Raw genomic sequence first — 21,913 nt, 5'->3', positions numbered from 1 at the left:
CCTCTGCTGGGAGGATGTGCCACCACTGCCTGGCTTGGGATTGGAGTTATTATGGATAGTTGTGCTGAGAACTGAACCAGGGTCCTCTGCAGGACAGCAAATGCTTGTAACCATTGAGCATCTCTCTAGCCCTCCCAGGTTTAATTTTAACACAAGGTTGGAGATGACCATTTAGCAGCCTCAGCTACCTCTTCCTGTAGAGTACACATTTGCCATCATTACCTATGAGCACAGTGGAACTAAGGGTTGGTGGTGTAGCTAATGAACTGGACCAAGACATATCAGGATCCACCTCAACTCCCAGACTTTCAGAAATAGGTTTAGGTGTCTGACCCTATAAAGAAAGACAAAAGTTTAATTTACAGAAACACTGGTGATTTTTTTTTTCATTCATACTTTATGCCTCTGTGAGACAGCATGCTAAGTACAGATCTGCAACTCACAAGTTAAGAGGTGACGCTGTCACATTCTCAACTTGCATACTGTAAGTAACCAAGCAGAACATTTACCTCCTCGATTTTTGGTGTAGAAAATAAACTTCCACACATCACTGCAGGTGAAAAAACAGAAAGTTATTAGGTTTTTATTAACATTTCTACAACCGACAAATAAAAACCAGGGGGGCTGAAGTACTTAAGAGCACTGGCTGCTCTTGCGGAGGATCTGGGTTCCTAGCACCTACAATAGGTGGCTCACAATCACCTATAACTCCAGTTTCAGGGGATCTAATGCTTGCTTCTGGACTCTGGACACCAGGAACGCATGTGGTGTACATATATACACATAGGCAAAACACTGACACAGACAACTTAAACGCAAATAAGGTCTTAAAAGACAACAAAAATAAGAACCTTTGCTATGCTCATACCTGGCTTTTCTCTTTGTGGTACAACCTGTGTGCATCGCAGAGTAAGAGGGCTAGACAAAATGAAATAATGGCTTCAGGTTAAAAGGACAACAGCAATAGCAGAGAGATCATTCTGTACTGACTCTTAGTGTTTTTATGGTTTTGGAGACAAGTGCTTGTTATATATCCCAGGCTGGCTTTACAATGGGACCCAGCTGCTTCAGCCTCCCTAGTGTTATGATATTAGGAGTGAGTTACCAGGTCTGGCCCAAAGAAAATGTTTCTAACATGAAAACTACTCAGCTAAGGAATCTATTGCACATTATTTAAAAACAGAAGTTTTTCCAGGAGATGCTCACTCAAAGCAATTTGGATGACAGACATATGCAGGAAAATGTTTTATTTAAACACATGGTGGGTCATGACAGAATCCACAGCCTTATGGGAGGTTAAGGCTGGGAAATTTTGAGTGCAAAGCCAGCCTGGACTGAAGTGTGAGACCAAGCCTTGAAAACAAACCAATACAACATGTCTGTCTGTATGTACTTTTAAAAATATACACCAGGATCATCATACCTTTCACTGAGACAAGACTTCAGAGGTGGACTGGCAACATCAACCATGGAGTCCATTTTGGCCTTGGTTCTGTGGTGATTTTTATGTCTACTATTTCCAAGAGTCTTCCCTGAAACAGTAAAATAATCCAGTGAGGGTGTAGACTCTGTGAACTTTGAACTTTTACATTTTGAACTTAACAGAAAAAGAATGTACAGTGAGCTGATGCCTCCTACAGAAATGCATGTCAAGAGGTAATGTATACCCTATGCTATGGCATCACGGAAGGTAAAAATAAAGGGAAACATTGAACAGAAACCCACCAAGTCCAATCTGACGTATCAGTCTGTGAAAAGTTTTCATCATTCAATTTCAGACTCCTGAATAAAAAAGTGGGAAAATAAGGCCTTCATGACTGCAACTTCCCCTCCTTCCTTCTCTTTGGTGCTAGAGACTGAAACTGGTAGTGGGGGCGGGGGCTGGAGAGGTGGCTCAGCATTAAGAGGCCTGGCTGCTCTTCCAGAGGATCCAGGTTCAATTCCCAGCACCCACATGGCAGCTCACACCTGTATGTAACTCCTGTTCCAAGGGTGCCAACTCCCTCACACAGATATACATGCAGCCAAAATACCAATGTACATAAAATAAAAATAAATAATCAAATGATAAACACGTACCCGACCAAATTATCTCACTAGCCTGATGGCTTCATTTGACTTGGCTGGTAAGATGCTGTTCTTTCCCATTCCACTTTTGGTTGTACCCAACCAATAACTACTCTAAAAGAGTGCAGACCTATGTACAAGCTGTTTGTCTCCCTTTCCCTATTTCCTCCCCAGTCTGGGGTTACAGCCCTGGTTGTTTTGGAACTTGTTATGTACACCAAGCTGGCCTTGAACTCAGATTCATTTACCCCCGCCTCCCAAATGCTGAGATTAAAGGCTTGCACCACCACAGTCTTTCACTTTTTTCTTGACTGAACATCTACTTTCAGGCTTCAATTAAGAAAACTGACTAATCTAATCCTCACCTGGTAGGAGAGATGCCCTGGACAAGAAGGAACCACCCAATTCAGAAATCCTTAGTGGTTTTGAGGGTAAAAGTATGTGCCTGCCCTTCTGTATGTTCCCCAGGGGTCTCACACTGCTCCTGCTTCACCCAGTGCTCGCTGAGCTTCCTGCCTGCCCTCCTATGTGTTTCCAGGGGTCTCACACTGTGCAGTTTCTCCCAGTGCTGTGAGCTTCCTGCGGTAGAAAGTCTGTTCTTTACCACATCCATAGTGAACACAACACCACATGACATGTCCACTGAGCACATCATGAAGTAGTACTCTAAAGGGAAGTGCACACTTATGGCAAGTAGGTAATAAACATTCCCAAGACTGAATAAATGAACACCCTTACTAAACGGGTGTTTACAAACACCTGGCACGCAGTCAGAAGAACTGCTGTCAGATTAACATATTCCCAAGAAACTGATGAAGAAATCCTCCATCCTGTCCTAACATGCAGAGACATAGCTTAGTCAACATCAGCAACAAGTCACAGGCTGCAAGATATCAGAGTCCTAATTCAGAAAAGTCTCAGTATTTGTACTAATACTTAGCATATTAGTCATAGGAGGAAGGAAAAGAAGCATTATTTATTAAATACTGAAATTACTTCATTGAACCCAAACCTATCACATATTATGTCCACCATCTCCATTCTCCAGTCAAGAAAGATTGATTAGCACAACAAAACCCAGTTTATCACAGAGCTGTGATTTTTACACACAACCTTGCCTGATGTTTTAGCTCATATCCCCTCCATCACATTGAATCATTTGCACAAGTTTAATCTATAGTTAACTAATTTTTTTTTTTTTCTTTTTGAGACAGGGTCTCTCTATTCTGTAGCTCTGGCTGTCGTGAACTCTGTATGTAGATCAGGATGGCCTCAAACTCACAGAGATCCGCCTGATTCCACCTCCCAAGTGCTGGGATTAAAGGCGTGCACCACCACCACATCTGTCTATAGATACCTAGTTCTTTGAAAGGCGACTGGTCTACTGGTAGAGTTTGACCTTGTTCATTGAATATTATTGGAGTTGAAGCCAACAGATGGTAAGAGAGCTTCCTCTGTGGCGTTTTAAACAGCTGTGGCTCATAATTGTTGGTCTTATATTCATATTCTTCTGGAGGCTCAAAATTATATGGTGGGGCTTCTGAAGAAAGTTCTTCAAACCAATTCAGGCTTATAGGTCCTAAGTCTGCAAGAAAAGCAAAAATCCCATCTTAGATTTAATCAGCGACACAGAGAAACCATGAGCAATGAAGACTGTAATAAAGAACAGGGCTAGTAAAGATCATTCGAATACACACCTTGTGCCATGGGATATGTGTGCAAAAGCACATGCATGCACACATACATGCAAAATCGATAAAAAAAAAACGCCAAAAAGGCTCAAAGATCATAGCAAAGAATAAAGGAGAGGTCACGGTTGTACTTGCCTATTAGTCCAGTTTCCAGTAGGTCTGAGGCAGGAGGACTAAAGATTGAAAACAGCTCAGGCTACACACTGAGACCTTCATTTCAAGAAACAAAGCAGTACCAGCAAGAAGCTTCAGCAGGTAAAGTTGCTTCCTGCCAAGCCTGGAGACCTCAGCTCAAGACCAGAATCCACATGGTAGAAGCAGAGAAGTGACTCTTGCAAGTTGTCCTCTGACCACCCCACCACCCTTTCCCATCTATAATAAGATCTGATTCCCTCTTCTGGCCTACAAGCACACATGCAGGAGGAACACTGTATAATAAAAAAAAATAACAAAAGGAACTTGAAATTTTGACTAGCAGGGCATGGTGGTAAACACCTATAATCCTATCACTTGGGGATTGACGCAGGAAGATCTCAAGTTTGAGGCTAGCTATATAAAAACCATTTCTCAGCTGGGTATGGTACCATACACTTACAATTCTGGCATTTAGGAGGTTACAGAAGGAGGACTGTCATAAGTTCCAGGCTGGCTTGCCTACATAGTGAGATTCTATCTTTAAAACTAACCAAGAAAAGCTCGGGGTGGGGGTGGGAAAGGAGGACTATCTTTTTTTAAAATTTTTATTTATAAGCATTAGTGTTTTGCCTGAATGTATGACTGGATGAGGGTGTTGGGTAGCCTGGAACTGGAGTTACATTACAAACAGTTGTGAGCTGCCATATGGGTGCTGGGAATTAAACCTGGGTCCTCTGGAAGAACAGCAAGTGCTTTTAACTGCTGAGCCATCTCTCCAGCCCCAAGAGCCTATGAAGAAGAAGAAAGAAGAAGAAAAAGACTCCATAATCTAGAGCATACCAAATATAGAAAACAAAGCAAAACAAAAAGAACAAGAAAAAAAAAAAGGAATTGTGACTGTGGATTACTTTAAGGTTCATTAAGCAAGATCATTAATCTACTCTTTTGAAAGTGCAGCAAAAAATAATTTCAAAAACTTAAAAGGAAGGCTGGATGGTGGTGGCAGTGCACGTCTTTAATCCCAGGCGTGGGATTAATCTTGAGAGGCAGAGGCAGGCGGATCTTTGTAAATTCAAGGTCAGCCTGGTCTACAAAGCTATATGGAGAAACCACATCTCGAAAAACCAAAAACCAAACCAAAACAAAACAAAAACCCAAAACTTAAAAGGAAATAGAATTTAGCTATATTATCTTTTTTACTTTCTTAACAACAATCATCAATTCAGGAAAAATAAAACACCAAACTATTCACAGTTAGCATGTACTGCATTGATAAAAAAAAAAATGATTTCAAAGACTGTCAGTAGGACAAATCTCTTTGTGAGTATGGGTTAAAGAAACACTTTACACTTTCAAATAAATATGAAAAAGATTCTTACATGGCAATGACATAATGTCTAACATGACACACCCACCCTATATAGCAGTTTCTCAGATTTCAGGAGGTTCAATAAGCTAAATCCATTTTCATAATTAGACCACGGTGTCCTTTGCCTTTTTCTTTTTTTGGGGGGGGGTGGGAATTTCAAGACAGGGTTTCTCTGTGTAGCTTTGGAGGCTGTCCTGGAACTCATTCAGTAGAACAGGTTAGACTTGAACTCACAGAGATCCGCCTGCCTCTGCCTCTACCTCCCGAGTGCTGGGATTAAAAGCGTGTGCCACCAACGCCTGGCTATCCTTTGCCTTTTTCACAAAGTCAACATCTTCATCAGCTGAACAAGGATAAGGTAGGTATCAACTGGTGCATCTCCATGATAGGAGGAAGTGGACCCAACTATACCAGTGCTTAACATTTCCTACCAACCCAAGGGGAAGGCCAGGGACTCACTAACAAAGTAGAAATGAACCGCATGAAGTAAGTGTATCTTTAAATCTTATTACCGTGTATATGATGTATGTGGGTGTGCATGTGGGAGTCAGAGGACAACTGTGCACAGCTGCTTCTGTCCTACTTTCATGTGTCTTCTGGGCAACAAACCGGTCACCAGACCTATGTAGCACACACCTTTACCCATTAAGCCACCTAAATTTGACCAAGCTTAAATTCTTCAGCACACCCTTCCAATACTTTCTGAGAAACAGCATTTCTGCAGACTGAAATCTACCAGGAAAGCACTTGTGATGAGCTGTGAGCAGAACTCGTACACTTTCCACAAAAGGCCAAGTGTTCCAATCTGAAGAGTTTGGCAGACATTTTCTCAAGAATGTGGTGAGCTTATCATAGTAAAAAAAAAAAAAAAAAAAAAAAAAAAAAAAAAAGGTTTGCTGGGCTGGAGAGATGGCTCAGAGGCTGAGAGCACTGGCTGCTCTTCCACAGGTCCTTAGTTCAATTTCCAGCACCCACATGGTGGCTCACAACCACCTATCATGAGATCTGGTACCCTCTCCTGGTGTGCAGGCAAATATGCAAACAGAATACTGTATACATAATAAATAAAAATATTAAAAAAAAAGGTTGGCTGCTAATGACGAAATGTGAGCTTTCAAAATGAAATCAACCATTTCTAGACACTTACAGTGACTGATTTCTTCCCAACTCCAAAAGGTTTATCGGATCAGATCAGCTGCAATATTAATGGATATGACTTTCTTTTTCATGCACTCTGTCCATACTTACTTACAGTATCTAATTCAGAGCCAGGTGTGGCTGCTCACATTTCAATCCCAATATGCAGGACGATCACAGCAAATTTGAAACCAGTCTGATCTACATAGCAAGTTTTAAATCAGCCATGGTTACATAGCAAAATGTCCTTAAAACAGGAAAAATGGGGCTGGAGAGATGGCTCAGTGGCTGCTTACTGCTCTTGCAAAAGACTCAAATTTAGTCCCTAGCACATACCCACACCAAACAACTCACAACCACCTGTAACTCCAGCCCCAGAGCATCTGATGCTCTTTGGACCTCTGCAGGCACCTATACACACAGGCATATACCCACACACAGACACACACAAAGACACACAGACACAGACACACACACACACACACACACACAGAAAAAGAGAGAGAGAGAGAGAGAGAGAGAGAGAGAGAGAGAGAGAGATGGTTTAAAGTATTAAAAATAAATCTAAATGATGACAACTGTTCACCGGCAGCAGCATCAGCGCTTCTGATTTGCTAGGAGCACTTTCTGAACAATTCTTTCCACTAGAAGTCACAGTACTAATCTCCCATCTATTTAGGTACCCTACATCGTCTGGTTGGTGAGGGAAAGACGTTACCTAGAGCTATGACTCCACAAGCTGTTTTCAGCACAAAAGAAAACTGTCAAGCACTGAGTTATTTTATTGGTCTTGTGTCCCCCTTACTGGCCTTCAGCTCACCGTGTGGCTGAGGATGGCCTACAACCTCTGACCCTCCTGCCTCTACCTCCCAAGTTGTGAAACTACAGGCATCTGCTAATGCCTGGCCTTGAACTCATATTTAATCCACCTGGCTCAGTCGTTTGGGATTATAAATGTGAGCCATCACACCTAGCTCAAGCATTTTTTGTTTGTTTTTCTAAGACGGGATCTTTCTATGTAGCCCTGGCTATCCTGTATCTTGTTATGTAGACTAGACTGGCAGCAAACTCACAGAGCTCCACCTGCCTGTGTCTCCCAAGTGCTCTTGTTGGTTTTTTGTTTTTGTTTTTGTTTTGTTTTGTTTTCTGTTTTTTTTTTAAAGCAAGCATTCACCTTAACATTATTGAAAACATTTTCTCTCAATGAGACTTAATTTACCAAGTTTCATAAAAACTCATCAATACCTGCTGTGCTGCATCGTGCCTTAAAAATTTCAAAAAAAGTTGGTCTCCTTTTGTATTCATTGGACATTTTCTCTACAGTATTTCTCCGATGCTTGGTAGAGAATCTGCAAAAGAGAAAGTAAAATACACTTCACAGGGTTGCTTTCTTGGTGACAGGTAAAATCAGAAGCGCTGCTAAGTCTGTCCAATGAGACAACCTTAGGCCCACCTTTTGGGACAAGAACAGAATTTACCATGAGGATGGGGACAGTTTATAATTGTGCTTAAACCAAGTGGCTACTAGATACATCAAATGCACCAGAAAGTGGATATGGTGCGAGTCAGTAACACGTTTTTAATATTCTTTAACATTAATCACGTTTACCTAATTACGGAGCTGAGTTGACATAGACACTTCAGAACAGAGCGCTACTGCAGGCTCTAGGGACCCGCCAGATTCCTGTGGGAGGGACGCGGCGAGCTGCAAGGGGCTGGGCGGGAACCTGCCTGGGGCTGAGCCGGGTTGGGCGGCGGCCCAGAAGGAGGTCGAGGGGCTCCTCCGGGATGTCAGGCGTGCCCCCGACGGCCCCTGCGACCCCGGAGCGAGCGTCCGCATGTACCTGGCCCCACTGACCCGCTCTGGCTGCAGTGGCTGACAGACGCCGCGCCGTCTCACTTCACAGGATGGCGCGAAAAGCCCGCTCTGTGCCCTGACGTCATGACTCGGCGACGGGGACGCCGTGCGAGCGCCGACCGGAAGCCAGGGCAGCGGGTCTCCCTGTCGCTGTTCGCGGCGGTCTCTGGCCATACCTCGTGTACTCCTTTCCCCACCGAGTGAAACCAGGGTCAAAGCGCAGACCTTTCCCCCAGAACACTCGCCCATCCGCAGCCACTCTGAGTCCCCGACACCTTTTCTACCCCTCGAGCCCACGTTTGTCTGGTCTTGGCGCCCTGGGGACATGTGGGTGGGTCCCTTGCGGTTTCTTCTTTCCTAATCGATGTGGGTTGTGAGGGGTCTCTGACCATCTCCAGCAGGGCAAACATGGCTTTGGCAGGTCTTGCCTTCCTCCCCTATCCCCTCTGCCTTGCTAAAAACCGTTAGGTTGCACTCCCAAAGCTAGCCACCAAGATCTGTTCTCTTATTTGGACACTTCTTTCTCCGGAGGCTGACTACCAAAGTATTAAAGGCCAGAAATCCAAAGCCACCTTTGTCTCACCTACTTAACATGTCCAGTTAAAATTAAACACCTCACCGGAAGTTGGTGCCACAGCTAGTTAGTTAACTAGCCTAGTAATAGTTCCAAGTTTGAATTCTAATCCATTTGACTTCATATGCTTACCTTGTGAAATCTGCCTTGACCATATAAATAAGAATAAGGGCTGGGTGGTGGTTTCTTTAATCCCAGCACTAGGAAAGCAGAGGCAGGCAGATCTTTGAGTTCAAGGCCAGTCTGGTCTACAAAGTTAGTTACAGGACAGCAAAGACTAAACAGAGAAAACAAACAAACAAACAAAAAAAAGGGGGGCGGGGTGTGTGTGTGTGTGTGGAGAGATGGCTGAACAGTGAAGGGTACTGGCTGCTTTTCCAGAGTCCTGAGTTCAATTCCCAGCACCTATGTGGTGGCTCTAATGCCCTCTTCTGGTATGCAGGTATACATACAGATAAAGCACTCATACATAAAACACATAACTTATGTACACACCAGAAGAGGCAGAGGCAGGTGACTCTCTGAATTCAAGGCCAGCCTGGTCTAAAGAGAGAGTTCCAGGACAGTCAGGCTACACAGAGAAAAAACAAAAGAAAAACTATTTAAAAAGATGTAAAGAAGTGCTTTCTTCTCTGGGAAAGTTGGAGGAGAGAGGTGTCTCACTAAGATGGAGTAGCTGGTGTAAAGAGAACCAGTAACCCATTTCACTATCACACACTCCTGGCTTATAACTATGTCCCTCGTTGTTGGTACAAGGAGGCTCACAGCCACTGCATCTACTCTAACAAACTCCATATCTTGGAGTTCAGTTGCTTAGCTTGTTTACTACCAAGACTTACAGGATCCAACTCACTGTTTTTAAATTATCATTTTCATAAAAATATATCTAATATGCACCATGTCTTGATGCTCATATACACTGTGAATAATGAATATAAGTCACATAGCTAACAATAGTCACAACCTCACATAGTTACGTTCTATGTATAGGTGTATGATAGTATCAAATCTAGTCTCTTAGCAAAACTCTGATATAGCACAGTATTGTGTGAATGGAACTCCCTAGGAAAAGGCTGTGTCTACAAAGCTGTTGATTAAAACTTAATGACCGTGGAGAGTTTGGAATGTTTTAGGTCCAAAGCCTAATTAAACTTTATCTCATGCTGTCATTAGTTTCCCAAAGATGTATTCCTTGCCCTTCTTAGTGGTATGGGACCTAATATCCTAATGAGAAGATTAAAAAACAAAAAACCTTTGGAATGTATTAACAAAACTGTACCAACCAAAGGTCCAAGAATGCTATCAGATAGCATCTGAGGCCTGTAGCTGAGATCTCTCCCTGTCTTAGCCCTTCTCTCTGGTGTTTTTATCAATGTATTTCTTTTGGTTGTGGGCCTGGCCTTTAATGGCTGAGCTCTCTCCAGCCCCTTCAATGCATTTTTAAAATGCCTTGATTTATGACTTTCTTTGTTCTGTTACTATAGATACTTCATGAAACTGCCTCCACATTGGAACACAGAATTTGGGGTAACCTAAATCTGTGTTTCTGGGCATGATGACTGAATTTTGCCTCCCAAATAAACTGATTCTCATTTGTTTTGAGGTGAGAGCTGTGTTTTTACAACGACAATTGGTAATTGCTGACATCATACTGTGCTTTAGACTTCTAGGCTTACCTGTCCCACTTACTGTACCTTTATGCCTTTTGACCAATACCACCCCCAATGGTGATTATGCATTTGAATTCCTTAAATAAAAGGAATAAAAGATCACATGATACATTTTTTTCTGTCCAGTTTATTGTGCTTAACACAATGTCCTCCAGGTTCATCAAGAACAAAAACAAACCAGCAAGTAAGCAAGCAAAACAGGGTCTGGATGTATAGCCATACTCGTCTCAGACTTGTGAGTCTCCTGCCTCAGCCTTCCAGGCTCTGGGATTACAGGACCTTCACCACCACACCTGCTTTCTTTTCTTTTTTTTTTTGTTTAATGACTAAATGAAATTCCCACATATGACTGTTTCTTTACTTATCTGTCACCTGATACTTAGGTTGCTTCCATAGTTTAATTCTTGGATGAACATGGAGTATAGAATCTCTTACCTTCTTGATCTCACTTTCTTCAAGTGTGCATACAAATAGTGGGATTGCTAGGTCATCTGATAGTTCTATTATTTTTTTTTAAAGACTTGCTTATATATTTTAAAAATTATGTGCATTTATTTGTGTCTACACATGTGAGTGCAGGTTACAGTCCAAACAGGGGGTCAGGTACTCTGGAGCTAGAGTTACAGGTGTTTGTGAGCTACACAGTGTGGGTGCTGGGAATTGAAGCTGGTGAGAGCACTATGCATACATAGCCACTGAGCCATCTCTCCTGCTCTCCTATTTTTAATTCTTGAGTAAGCTCTGTGTTGTTTTCCATAATACCTACACCAATTTACATTCTCACCAACGAGTACCAGATCAACAAAACAGTCACCAAGAGAATACATGAGTGAAATAACTAATCAAAGCCTGCTGGAGAAGACAGAAATGAAAAACAGCCTTGACGGAAAAAAATTGGAACTGCCAAGTTGAAAAGGTAGGAAAACAATTAGTAGTCCATGGACAGCTCCCTCCTTCAATTAAGGAGCTAAGGGAGCAGCTCCCACTCTGGAATAAATGAAGAAACCTGGGTGAACCTGAACCAGATCTACAAGGAAGAAGAGACAGGTGAGGGTGGAAAGCAAAACAAGAACACAAACTCCAGGAGGAAACTACCCCAATGGAGCGCTTTGTCCGAGTTCCCTGTGGCTTACACCAAGGCTATGGAAGCACACAGCCTTTGAGTCACCCTGGCCTCTGGAGACACTGTAAACAACAAGACTGGAGGCAAAACATGGGTCATCCCATTTTCCTAGCCAGGACAGGGCCTATGGTAGCAGTGAATGTCCCTGAGTTCCATGAGTACCCTTACAAGAGGGCTCAGCTTCAGGCCATTCTCACACAGATGAACCCCAACCTGAGTCTACGGCTCTGCAAGGCCAACACTAAGGAGGTGGGTGTGCAGGTGAGCCTTCGAGTGGACAAGTCGGTGCAGTGCTCACTGGGGCCTCAGACCCTACATAGCAGCTCCCACTGGGACAGAACCAACCTCAGGAAGCCTGCAGAAGCTTCCCGAAGAGGCTTGATCCAGCTACCAAAGGATGGGGAAGACAGAGAAAGCCAAGAGCTTACTGGACCTGCAGAGGCTAGTCAGCTGCTGCCACTTACATCAAGGTCAGATGGTGACAAGCAAGAGAAACTCCCACAGCTAAAGGAAGTGGGGGAGGAAGATGCCCCCAGCGCTCGGGACAGGAAAAGCAAACTGGTATGTGGAAACACAGTCACAGTCCACTTGGGAAGCTCAGCTTCCAGCCACACCGTGGCCTTCTCTCTACTCAAGCCCTCACCAGCACCATCCCAACTCCTTCCATTTCCAGAGCAGTAAGAAGTGCTAACTGTCTTGTTTCTACCTTTTCTTTGGTGAAGAAGGTGGAGTTCTGGAAGCATGTACTTTGTCTATATAGTCTGGAGTTTTTCAAGTTTTGTTAAGCTAGGGTGTGTGTGGAGCATATCTTAAAAGTCTTGTCACTATTGCAGGCAATGATGAGGGGACGGTGAGCTTCAAGTGTGTTAAAGGTGAACCTAGATTTTTATATTGGGAGATGATGGTGTTGTGAAAAACAGCCTGGAAATGTTATCCTCGAGCAAGCCCAGAAGCTAAATTAACAGAGCTACATAAGGAATAGCTGAAAGTGAGGCCCAGGAAGTAAATTGTTTCACTTAGGCTATCAATTAGAAAATGAGGATCTAGACCCCACCCCACCCCACTCCCATTAGTAAAAGACTCTCATTTCTCTTTATTTTCAGTTTTTGGAACCAAAATACGGCTATTTTCACTGTAAAGATTGTAAGACCAGATGGGAGAGTGCTTACGTGTGGTGCGTCTCTGGTACCAATAAAGTAAGCACACAGCTGTGGGGGAGGGGCACCAAGGCTTGGAAGGCACGGGTGACTAAATAAATAGATATACTATCAGAAGTGGCAATATAGCAGTTCCTAGGTGCAGCATGCGTGGGAGAGGGACACAGAGGCCTGGAAGGTGCAGGTGTTAGTGTGAGAACTCGGTTTCCACTCCTTCCCCTTTGCACCCTTACTGACAGGCAACAATGATGAATCTCATATTGACACTCCCATTGAGTGTGAATGTCAATGACTACACAAATAAGTAAATACACACATATACTACCAGGAGTGGTAACATGTAAGTCAGTAACTGCAGCACTTGGGAGAGGAAGGATCAGCTTCGAGACCAGCTGAGGCTACATAAAAAGACCTTTACCCATATCTCAAAAACAAGCAAGCTGGCTGTGGTGGCACACCTTTAATCCCAGCACTTGGAAGACAGACGAAGGCAGATCTTTGAGTTCAAGGCCAGCCTGGTCTACATAGTGAGTTTCAGTTCAGCCAGCAATACATCGTGAGACCCTATCTCGAAATGAAACAAGACAAAAACCTCTCCTGTGTCTAGCAAATCGTCTAAAAGTCATGTTTTCAGTTGGGCCTAGTCATTCAGATCTGTGGTGTGATTCTCTAGGTGACACGTTGTGCCTTAAGTACTGTTATAAACTTAACTTCCTACTTACATATTTCTTGTCTTGGGTAACTTTGGGTGTCCTCAACTACTCTACAGAGCTCCTCTATATTTTCCCCCTACCAACTTAGGCTCTTCTGAGACTAAATCTTGACATTCTTTATTGCTGGAGTTCTTTGCATTTGTCACTTCATATACAAGTAAAAACTATAAATTAAAGGTATAAATTACTTTTAACTAATAGTGTCTTTAGGTCACTTCCTTTTTTGAGACTGAGTCTCACTATGTAGCCCTGGCTGGCCTGGAACCCACAGAGTGCTGCTAGCTTCTTCCTCCCAAACACTGGCATTAAAGGGGTAAGCCACTGTGCCTAGATAGTGTAAGGTTATTTTTTTTAAGAGTTTCTATCATCTCTACAGATGTCAGGTCTTGCATTTCTGTCAAGACATTAAGCCATTCATAAAAACTGCTGATAATATATTTTAAATTCATTATCAGGTATTTTTTTATTCTTGTCTATTAACTACTTTCAGTATAATCATTCCCCCCCCCCCCAGTCCTTGGGAAACCTAGCCATTTTCCTTTCTTTTTGTTTCCCTTGAGATAGGGTTTCATGAAGCCCAATTGGGTCATAAACATGCTGTGAGGATGATCTTGAACTTTTGTTTGTTTGTTTTTGACACGGAGTCTCACTGTGTAGCCCTTGCTGGCCTGGAATTTACTGTGTAGACCAGGCTGGCCTCAAACTCTCAGAGAGCTCTTCCTGCCTTTCCCTTCTGAGTGCTGGGACACTGTGCCCTGCTTATTTTCATTTGTTTATTCGTTTATTTATTTATTTATTATGTATACAGTGTTCTGTCTGCATGTATCCCTGCAGGCCAGAAGAGGGCACAAGATCTCATTATAGATGTTTGTGAGCCACCATCTGGTTACTGGGAATTGAACTCAGAACCTCTGGAAGAGCAGCTAGTGCTCTTAACCACTGAGGTCTCTCTCCAACCCCGCTACTTATTTTCTTGAAATGTCAATTTTGTTCTTGCGGACTAGTTAGACTCCTTAAAGCCTGAAAAGTTTGTTTTCTGCAAGTGCACCTGTGGCAGCACTAGAGCCAGCTCTTTCACAGTGTAGGGTTTGGTATATACTCTGTGCGGCTGCACCTTAGTCCCTAGGCAAGAGGAGAGTCAGCCCAAGGGCAGCAGAAGTTTTCATTCAGTTTTACTCAGCTGTTTATCGTGTTGTTTGTTATCTTTTGAGGAAGGGTTTTAGGCAGCACAGGCTGGTCTTGAACTTCTGATTTTCCTGTTTCAGGTTCCTGCTGCTGGGATTACAGGTGTGTGCCTTCTTCACACCTGACTGGAATTTAAAACCAAGTTAAATTAACTTCCTATCTCTTTCTTGCCAGAAGAAAAACAATGGGTTGCATTCAGACCCTTCCAAAGTAATAGGGTACAAAGAACCTGCTAGAGAAGTCAGTTGGAGAGATATATTCTGAGCCGAGCAGTGGTGGCACACACCTTTAATCCCAGCACTGTGAGTTCTGGGATTCTATAAGAATAGTCTATAAGAGCTAGTTCCAGGATAGCCTCCAAAGCCACAGAAATACCCTGTCTCAGAAAACAAAACAAAACAAAACAAAAAGAGATATATTCTGGAGCAGGGTGATGGCAAAGGGCTGCAACCCCTGCTCTTGGGAAGTAGAGGCAGACACATCTCAAGTTAAAGGTCAGTCTGGGCTACATATGATCCTATCTGGAAAAACTAGGGCAAGCCCCTCCGGCTGTACAGGGGCCCTATAATAAAACTCCTTTCTTAAACTCAACCTTATCCTGATTTCCAAATAAGACTTTAAGCAGTTGTTCTCAACCTGTGGGTGGAGACCCCCTTGGATTAAACAACCCTTTCATGGGTCATCTAAGACCATCAGAAAACAAAGGTGTTTACATTGTGAGTCATAACAATAGCAAAATTTATAGTTATTAAGTAGCAACAAAATAATTTTAAGGTTAGGGGTCACCACAACATGTAGCAAAGGGTCACAGCATCAGGAAGCTTTAAAGTAACAGAAAGGCCATAGTGGCATTGGGAGGCAGAGGAAAGCCCATCTCTACAAGTTTGAAGCCAGCTTGGTCTACATAGCAAGTTCAGGGCAGCCAGGGCTACGTAGCAGAGATCCTTTCTCAATAAAAAAAAAAAAGAAAACCAGCGGGCCAGTGGTGGCGCACACCTTTAATCTCAGCACTCGGAGGCAGAGGCAGGCAGATCTCTGTGAGTTCAAGGCTGGCCTGGCTACTGAATGAATGAGTTCCAGAACAAGTTCCAAAGCTACAGAGAAATCCTGTCTCGAACCACCCCACCCCACCCCCACCCCCAAAAAAGAAAAAGAAAAGAAAACCAGAGGTTTTGCTAAGTAAACCAGGGAGAAAATGTCCAGGAGACAATTCAAAAAGCCTAGAAAGTAGACAATGCTGAAGCAGCCACAAGGAACTAAATTCAAGTGTGAAATTAGACATTGCAGAGCAAAATGACTGGAACAAAAGGAGGAATAGGCCCATATGCTGAACAAAACTAATTAACAGCTACTTCCTATGGAGTAAATTCTGTAATACTATGATTCTTTATATGCTGCTGAGTAGTCATCAGAACTACAGAAAAAGTAATGCTTTCTCAATTTTACAACTGAGGAAAATGGAAAGTGAGTGATGGGACTCATGGAGCTTAAAACCAACAAGTACAGGGGCTAGAGAATTGGCTCTGTGGCTAAAAGGACTGGGTTTGAGTCCTAGCACCCACATGGTGACTCACAACTATCTGTAGCTCCAGTCCCAAGGGATCCAGTGCCCACTTCTGGCCTCTTCTGGGCAGTGCATACAAACAACAAAAAAAAGGGGGGGGGAACCCCTCAATGGTAGAGGTTACATACAAGACAAGCAAAGTAACAATGTGAAAGAAATTGTATCGTCCCCTATGTGTCCCACACCTTTAATCCAAACACTCCGGAAGCAGAGGCAGGCAGATCTCTGTGAGTTCAAGGCTAGCCTGGTCTTCAAAGAGAGTTCCAGGACAGTCTCCAAACCTACAGAGAAATCCTGTCTCGAAACAAAGAAAATAAACAAAACAAAAAAAGAAAACATGTATCAAAAGAACTGGGGGCTAGGCTGGAGATGTGGCACAGCAGTTAAGAATACTCACTGTTCTTGAAGACAACCCCAAATGGGTTCCCAACACCTGTATGGCAGATAACACCCTCCTGTAACTCCAGTTCTAAAGGATCTGGTGCCCTCTTCTGATCTTTGTGGATATTGCATACACTCAGTGTACATACAAACAAACACTCATACACAAAATCTTAAGTAAAAAATAAACAACCAGCAAATTGTATTAAAAAAACAACAACTGGGAATCTAGGAAATGTATGCATATATCAGCTTGTATTAAAAAGGCCAATTTCTCTTTAGGTTTATTTCAAACAACTGTGTTGCAAGTGCCAAAAGAAATTTAATCCTTACCGAGTGGAATCAATCCAGTGTCAGGTAAGTGCATAGAATGCTCTGACTGTCTGTCATGTTTCCATGTGTCTGTGTGAAGCCTCCATCACAAAGTATTTGGATCTTATAGACTTGGTTCCTGGCATAAGGATACCAAGTCATTCTTTTTTTTTTTTTTTTTTTTTCCCGAAACAGGGTTTCTCTGTGGCTTTGGAGGCTGTCCTGGAACTAGCTCTTGTAGACCAGGCTAGTCTTGAACTCACAGAGATCCTCCTGCCTCTGCCTCCCGAGTGCTGGGATTAAAGGTGTGAGCCACCAATGCCCAGTGAGGATACCAAGTCTTTTGTATGTGTTAAAGCTTAGATTATTCTAGGAAAAGGAATAAAAACATAAATTCCATTATTATTATTATTGTTGGAGAGAAAGAGGGAGAAGATCCACTATTGTAAGTTTCCAGGCATGAGCCATCACAACTATAATCATGATGCTGGGAGGCTAAAGCAGCAGATTCAAGAGTTCAAGGTTAGTCTGGGCGTCTTGATGCTATCTCAACAAGCAAAACAAAACCAGAAAGCTTCCTTCTGTAGTGTGTTTATGCAGGGTGTCTTTAGAACATCTTCCTTGTGGTGGATGACCATCCAAATGCTGGGGTGTTTTGCGTGCAGTGTTTCCATGGTATGGCTTAACCTCTGTAAAGGTGTTGTTCCCATTCTGCAGGTCACAATGCCCAGTTCAAGTAAAATGTGATAGATTGCCAGAGGTCAGATTTCTAGGTTAATGATAGTTTCTCTACCCTGAAATTAAGTCTCTCTGCTGATGTAATTAATCAGATCAGGCTGAATTAAAGTCCAGGTTTTACTCTGAGCAAAGCATTCCCAAGCGGTCCCAGGGGAAGAGGAGAAACCATGAGGGAGAACCACATGGCAGGTATGTGTGTGTGTGTGTGTGTGTGTGTGTGTGTGTGTGTGTGTGTGTGTGTGTTGGGGGACGGGGATGACTGCATCGCAAATAGCCTGTAGGCATGGTCTTGAGCATCTTAGGGAGAGGAGCTGACCCTTGGTGGGCTTTCTCAGGGGCAGGGTCTGAAGAGGGCAGCTCCAGGGGAGATCCCCAACAGTAAAACCTTAACTGGATTTCATGGTGTCTTCAATGTTTGGAAAGTCTCTGAGGTAGGTGAGATTTTGACTTTCTATTAATTTTATTTTTGAGTTTGGGTATGGTGCTCAGTCTGTAGACGAGGCTGACCTTGAACTCACAGAGATCTGCCTTCCTCTGCCTCCCTAGTATGTGTGCCACCATCATCCAGCAAGGATAGTTATTTTCATGTGATTTTTAAAATTTGTTTTTTGAGACAATGTCTTGGCTGGCCTGGAATTAGTCTGCCAGCCTTTGCCTCCTGAAATGTTGGGATTAAAGGCATGCTCTTCAATTCCCATTTTAACCATACTTTTTAAAAATTTAGTGTTAGATAAATCCATTAACTTAACCCCCATGGGGCTGTCACTCTCCTCATGGCTTTCAAGTATGCTGTTATGACTCTTCATATGCTTACTTATTTAGTTAGTTTTTCAAGACAGGGTTTCTCTGCGGAGCCCTGGCCATCCTGGAACCAGCTCTTGTAGACCAGGCTGGCCTTGAACTCACAGAGATCCACCTACTTCTGCAGCCCAAGTGCTGGGATTAAAGGTGTGCAACACTGCCATCTGTCTATGCTGAGTTGTTTTTTATTGTGCTAGCACTGCATATGGCAGTCTGTAGTGCTAATTTGTGGCTTAGGGTAGCATCTTCTTCTAGAGAGGATCTGTGCCTGCTTCTAATAGGCAGATAGATGACACTAGCAATTTCAAGCTATGCATATTTTTAGGTCATGGCTGATCTGTTTTGAAACAGAGCTTCAGATTTGTGAAGGCAGGCTTAGTTCTGGTCAATCCTTATTCAGCAGGTAGAGTCCTGGGTCCCAAGGCCAGCTCCAAGCTTTTGGAATAGGGTTCTCTTTCACTCGGGTGTTCCCCTTTAGCCCCATCTCTTTGTTAATCCCCTCAGCTTCCCACCCTCTTTCACTCATCCAGAATTGGCAGGTAGTGTTCCATATGGTGCCTCCTGTAGCATCACCCCATTCTACAGATTATGAAGTCAGTACTATAAGACAGTTTTAGAGCTGTGGTTGCATCTCCAAAGTGTAGAAAGTCCTAGAACTTGATGAGATCATCTTGTTGATAGACAGTCTCACTAGGTAGCCCTGGCTGTCCTGGAGCTCACTCTGGAGACCAGGCTGATCTTGAACTTGGAGCTTTGCCTGCCTCTGCCTCCTGAGTGCTGGGATTAAAGGCATGTACCATCACCACCACTTCTGGGCTTTAATATTTATTTGTATCTTACATGTATGAGTGTTTTGCCTACAGGTATGAATGTGCACCATATGTGTGCAGCATCAACTGAGGCCAGAAAAGGGCAGTAGATCCCCTGGAACTGGAGTTACAGTCTGTTGTGAGCCACCATGTGGGTGCTGGGGATCAAACTTAGATCTTCTGCAAGAGCAACAAGGGATTCCCTCCTTCCCCCCATTTTCCAGACAGGCTTTCTTTCTCTCTCTCTTTCTTTCTTTCTTTCTTTTGTTTAAAAGACTTATTTATTTATTATGTGTACAGTGTTCTGCCTACATGTTGTCTGCAGGCCAGAGGAGGGTACCAGATCTCATTACAGATTGTTGTGAGCCACCAAGTGGTTGCTGGGAATTGAACTCAAGACCTTTGGAAGAATAGACAGTGCTCTTAACTACTGAGGCATCTCTCCAAACCCAAGACAGGGTTTCTCTGTGTAGCTTTGGAGTCGCTCCTGGCACTCTGTAGACCAGACTGGCCTTGAACTCACTACATCCTCTGCTTCTGTCTCCCAAGTGCTGGGATTAAAGGTGTGGGCCACCACCTCCCGACTAGCAACATGGGCTCTTAACCCCTCATCTATCTGTCCATTCTCCTTAAAGCTTTTATTTTTTAGACCAGTCCCTAAGTTAGGTTCACTTGCATTTCTGTGTTTTCTCCTTAATGCCCTGGCTGCCCCCACTGCCTTTAAGCAACTGCTCTAGGTTCAACTTTTCTAGCTGTCCAGGAGGCTTACCTAACCCACTATAGAGAAAGTAGAAATCTAGCCTTGTAACAACCTTATTTGGTCTGGCTTTTTCTTTCATAGAGAAGGGGGATAGTTCAATGAATTAATCTACACAAGGTACTTGGAACGGTGCCAGCCTAGTGGAACACTTGGAATTCATTTTTAAGGAAGTATGCCCCTCCACTGGAGGAGGGAGGATGTGACTGTTGTCTGCTGTTCAGTACGTTGAACTGATGACTCCTGTTTGGAAAATGCAAATGCTAGCTCTCTGTCTTCAGAAGGTAAACTTCACCTTATTCTGTGAGGCAGAAGGTGGGTCAGTGTGCATTTAAGGTTGGCACTGCCTAGGAAGGTGTTCAAGGACAGTATGCCAGGCTCTATAGAAAGGGCTCTTGACTGAAGGGTGTGGCTTTAAATATCAGTGAGGATGGTATACATTGGGAAGAAAAGAATTTCGTTTTTCTACATCAGCAAGTTGGGACAGCAGGCAAAGGAATTGCTGCCAAGCCTGACCTGACTGGAGTCTAAGGACACACAATGATGGAAGGGAAAGGACCTAGTTGTTCTCTGACTGCCACACTCAAATCTCACCATACCACACCCAGCCTCTCCTGCACTAAATAGATAAAAGTAAACATGAATAAATACATGTGTAGCTTATATATAATGTAAACTCATTGACAGTGAACTTAGCTTCCTCAGAAGATCTTTCCTTCCTAGTTGTAACAACAATTTGAATTGTGTCCAGTTTCTGTCAGCATGTCCCCTATGGAGTAAAGTCACCCCTGGTTGAGACCGTGGCTCTCTTGTCCTTTGATTAAATGGTCCCTGCACTCTGCCTCTCATCCCCATAGGTTACAGATATATAAAATTACACACAGAGACACTCTAAGATGCCCCCTTCTCCATATTTTGTTATTGTCTTGATTGGCATGATGACATTCTTACAGGTGGCTTTTGAAGGGGCATGGACACTTCGTGCAACTTGGAAATAGTCTTCTTGCAGGACTGGGAAGAAGACACAGCTATGGGAAGAAGGGGGAGGGAAGGAGTATTTCCATTTGAGGGGTTACACATGGAACACTGATTGATCATTTGCTGTCCTAACTTGCCTCCCAAAGACCTGCTCAAAACCCTGTTGCTGCTGTCCTCAAAAGAAAAGACACATTGATATGAGGAGGCCACATCGTCAGGAGCTCTGCGGTCGCTGCAAAGACAAGAAATTCTCCTGTAGCGATATTTATAGCTTTAAATTCATCCTGTGACAGCGGACGATGCGGTTTCTGGTTTGTAGACTTGACAGCAGTGAAGCTCTCCATGAAGCTGGCTCTGACTGGACAATGGAGAATTGTCTAAGCTTTTGTATATGTCATAAGTTGGGAAACAGGTGTACAGTGTGAATAGAATAAAATAAATGCATGTGAACTAGACCATGAGAAACACATTAATGAGGAATTCCTGGGTCAAAACAGTACTATCATACTGGAAACAGTAGCTATTGACATTATATAAGGAGGAGAAAAAGCCAGGTATGGTGGCTTATACCTTCAATCCCATCACTGGGGAGGCAGAGGCAGGTTGATCTCTGAGTCTGAAACCAGCCTGGTCTACAGAGAGAGTTCCAGGACAGCCAGGACTGCATAGAGAAACTCTTCAAAAAACAAACAAACAAACAACCCCCCCCAAAACCCAAGAAGCAAAAATTTTAAAAGTGACCAACATTTTTGGGGGCAGGTTTCTGACTGGCCCGAAACTTGTTATATAGACTAGGCTGGCCCCAAACTCTCAGGGGTCTGCCTGCCTCTGACTCCTTAGTGCTGGGATTAAGTAAGTGATAAAATTTTTGATAGGTATTATAGTCAATGGAAT

The 21,913-nt window shown here is 43.3% G+C and overlaps 2 protein-coding genes across 2 annotated transcripts in view; one reads left to right on the top strand and one right to left on the bottom strand.

Moving 5' to 3' along the window:
• The window catches only part of Brca2 (BRCA2 DNA repair associated), a 43,443-nt gene extending 35,114 nt beyond the window's left edge, over positions 1-8,329 (bottom strand). The window contains 7 exon segments of the mRNA XM_035443191.1: positions 223-334; positions 510-550; positions 869-918; positions 1,424-1,532; positions 3,425-3,652; positions 7,645-7,748; positions 8,244-8,329. Of these exon segments, the coding sequence (XP_035299082.1) occupies positions 223-334; positions 510-550; positions 869-918; positions 1,424-1,532; positions 3,425-3,652; positions 7,645-7,711 (607 nt within the window). The 5' untranslated portion in view covers positions 7,712-7,748; positions 8,244-8,329.
• Positions 8,330-11,600: 3,271 nt separating this feature from the next.
• Zar1l (zygote arrest 1 like) lies at positions 11,601-21,309 on the top strand. Its single transcript, XM_027413784.2, has 5 exons — positions 11,601-12,200; positions 12,618-12,626; positions 12,704-12,820; positions 16,907-16,981; positions 21,166-21,309. The coding sequence occupies exons 1-5, from the start codon at positions 11,601-11,603 to the stop codon at positions 21,307-21,309; spliced, it is 945 nt and encodes a 314-aa protein (XP_027269585.1).
• The last annotated feature ends 604 nt before the right edge of the window (positions 21,310-21,913 follow it).

The sequence above is a fragment of the Cricetulus griseus genome, chromosome 4 (assembly GCF_003668045.3).
Source record: "Cricetulus griseus strain 17A/GY chromosome 4, alternate assembly CriGri-PICRH-1.0, whole genome shotgun sequence".
In the NCBI taxonomy this organism is placed as follows: Eukaryota; Metazoa; Chordata; class Mammalia; order Rodentia; family Cricetidae; genus Cricetulus; species Cricetulus griseus.
This window is presented reverse-complemented; position numbering and strand designations above follow the sequence as displayed.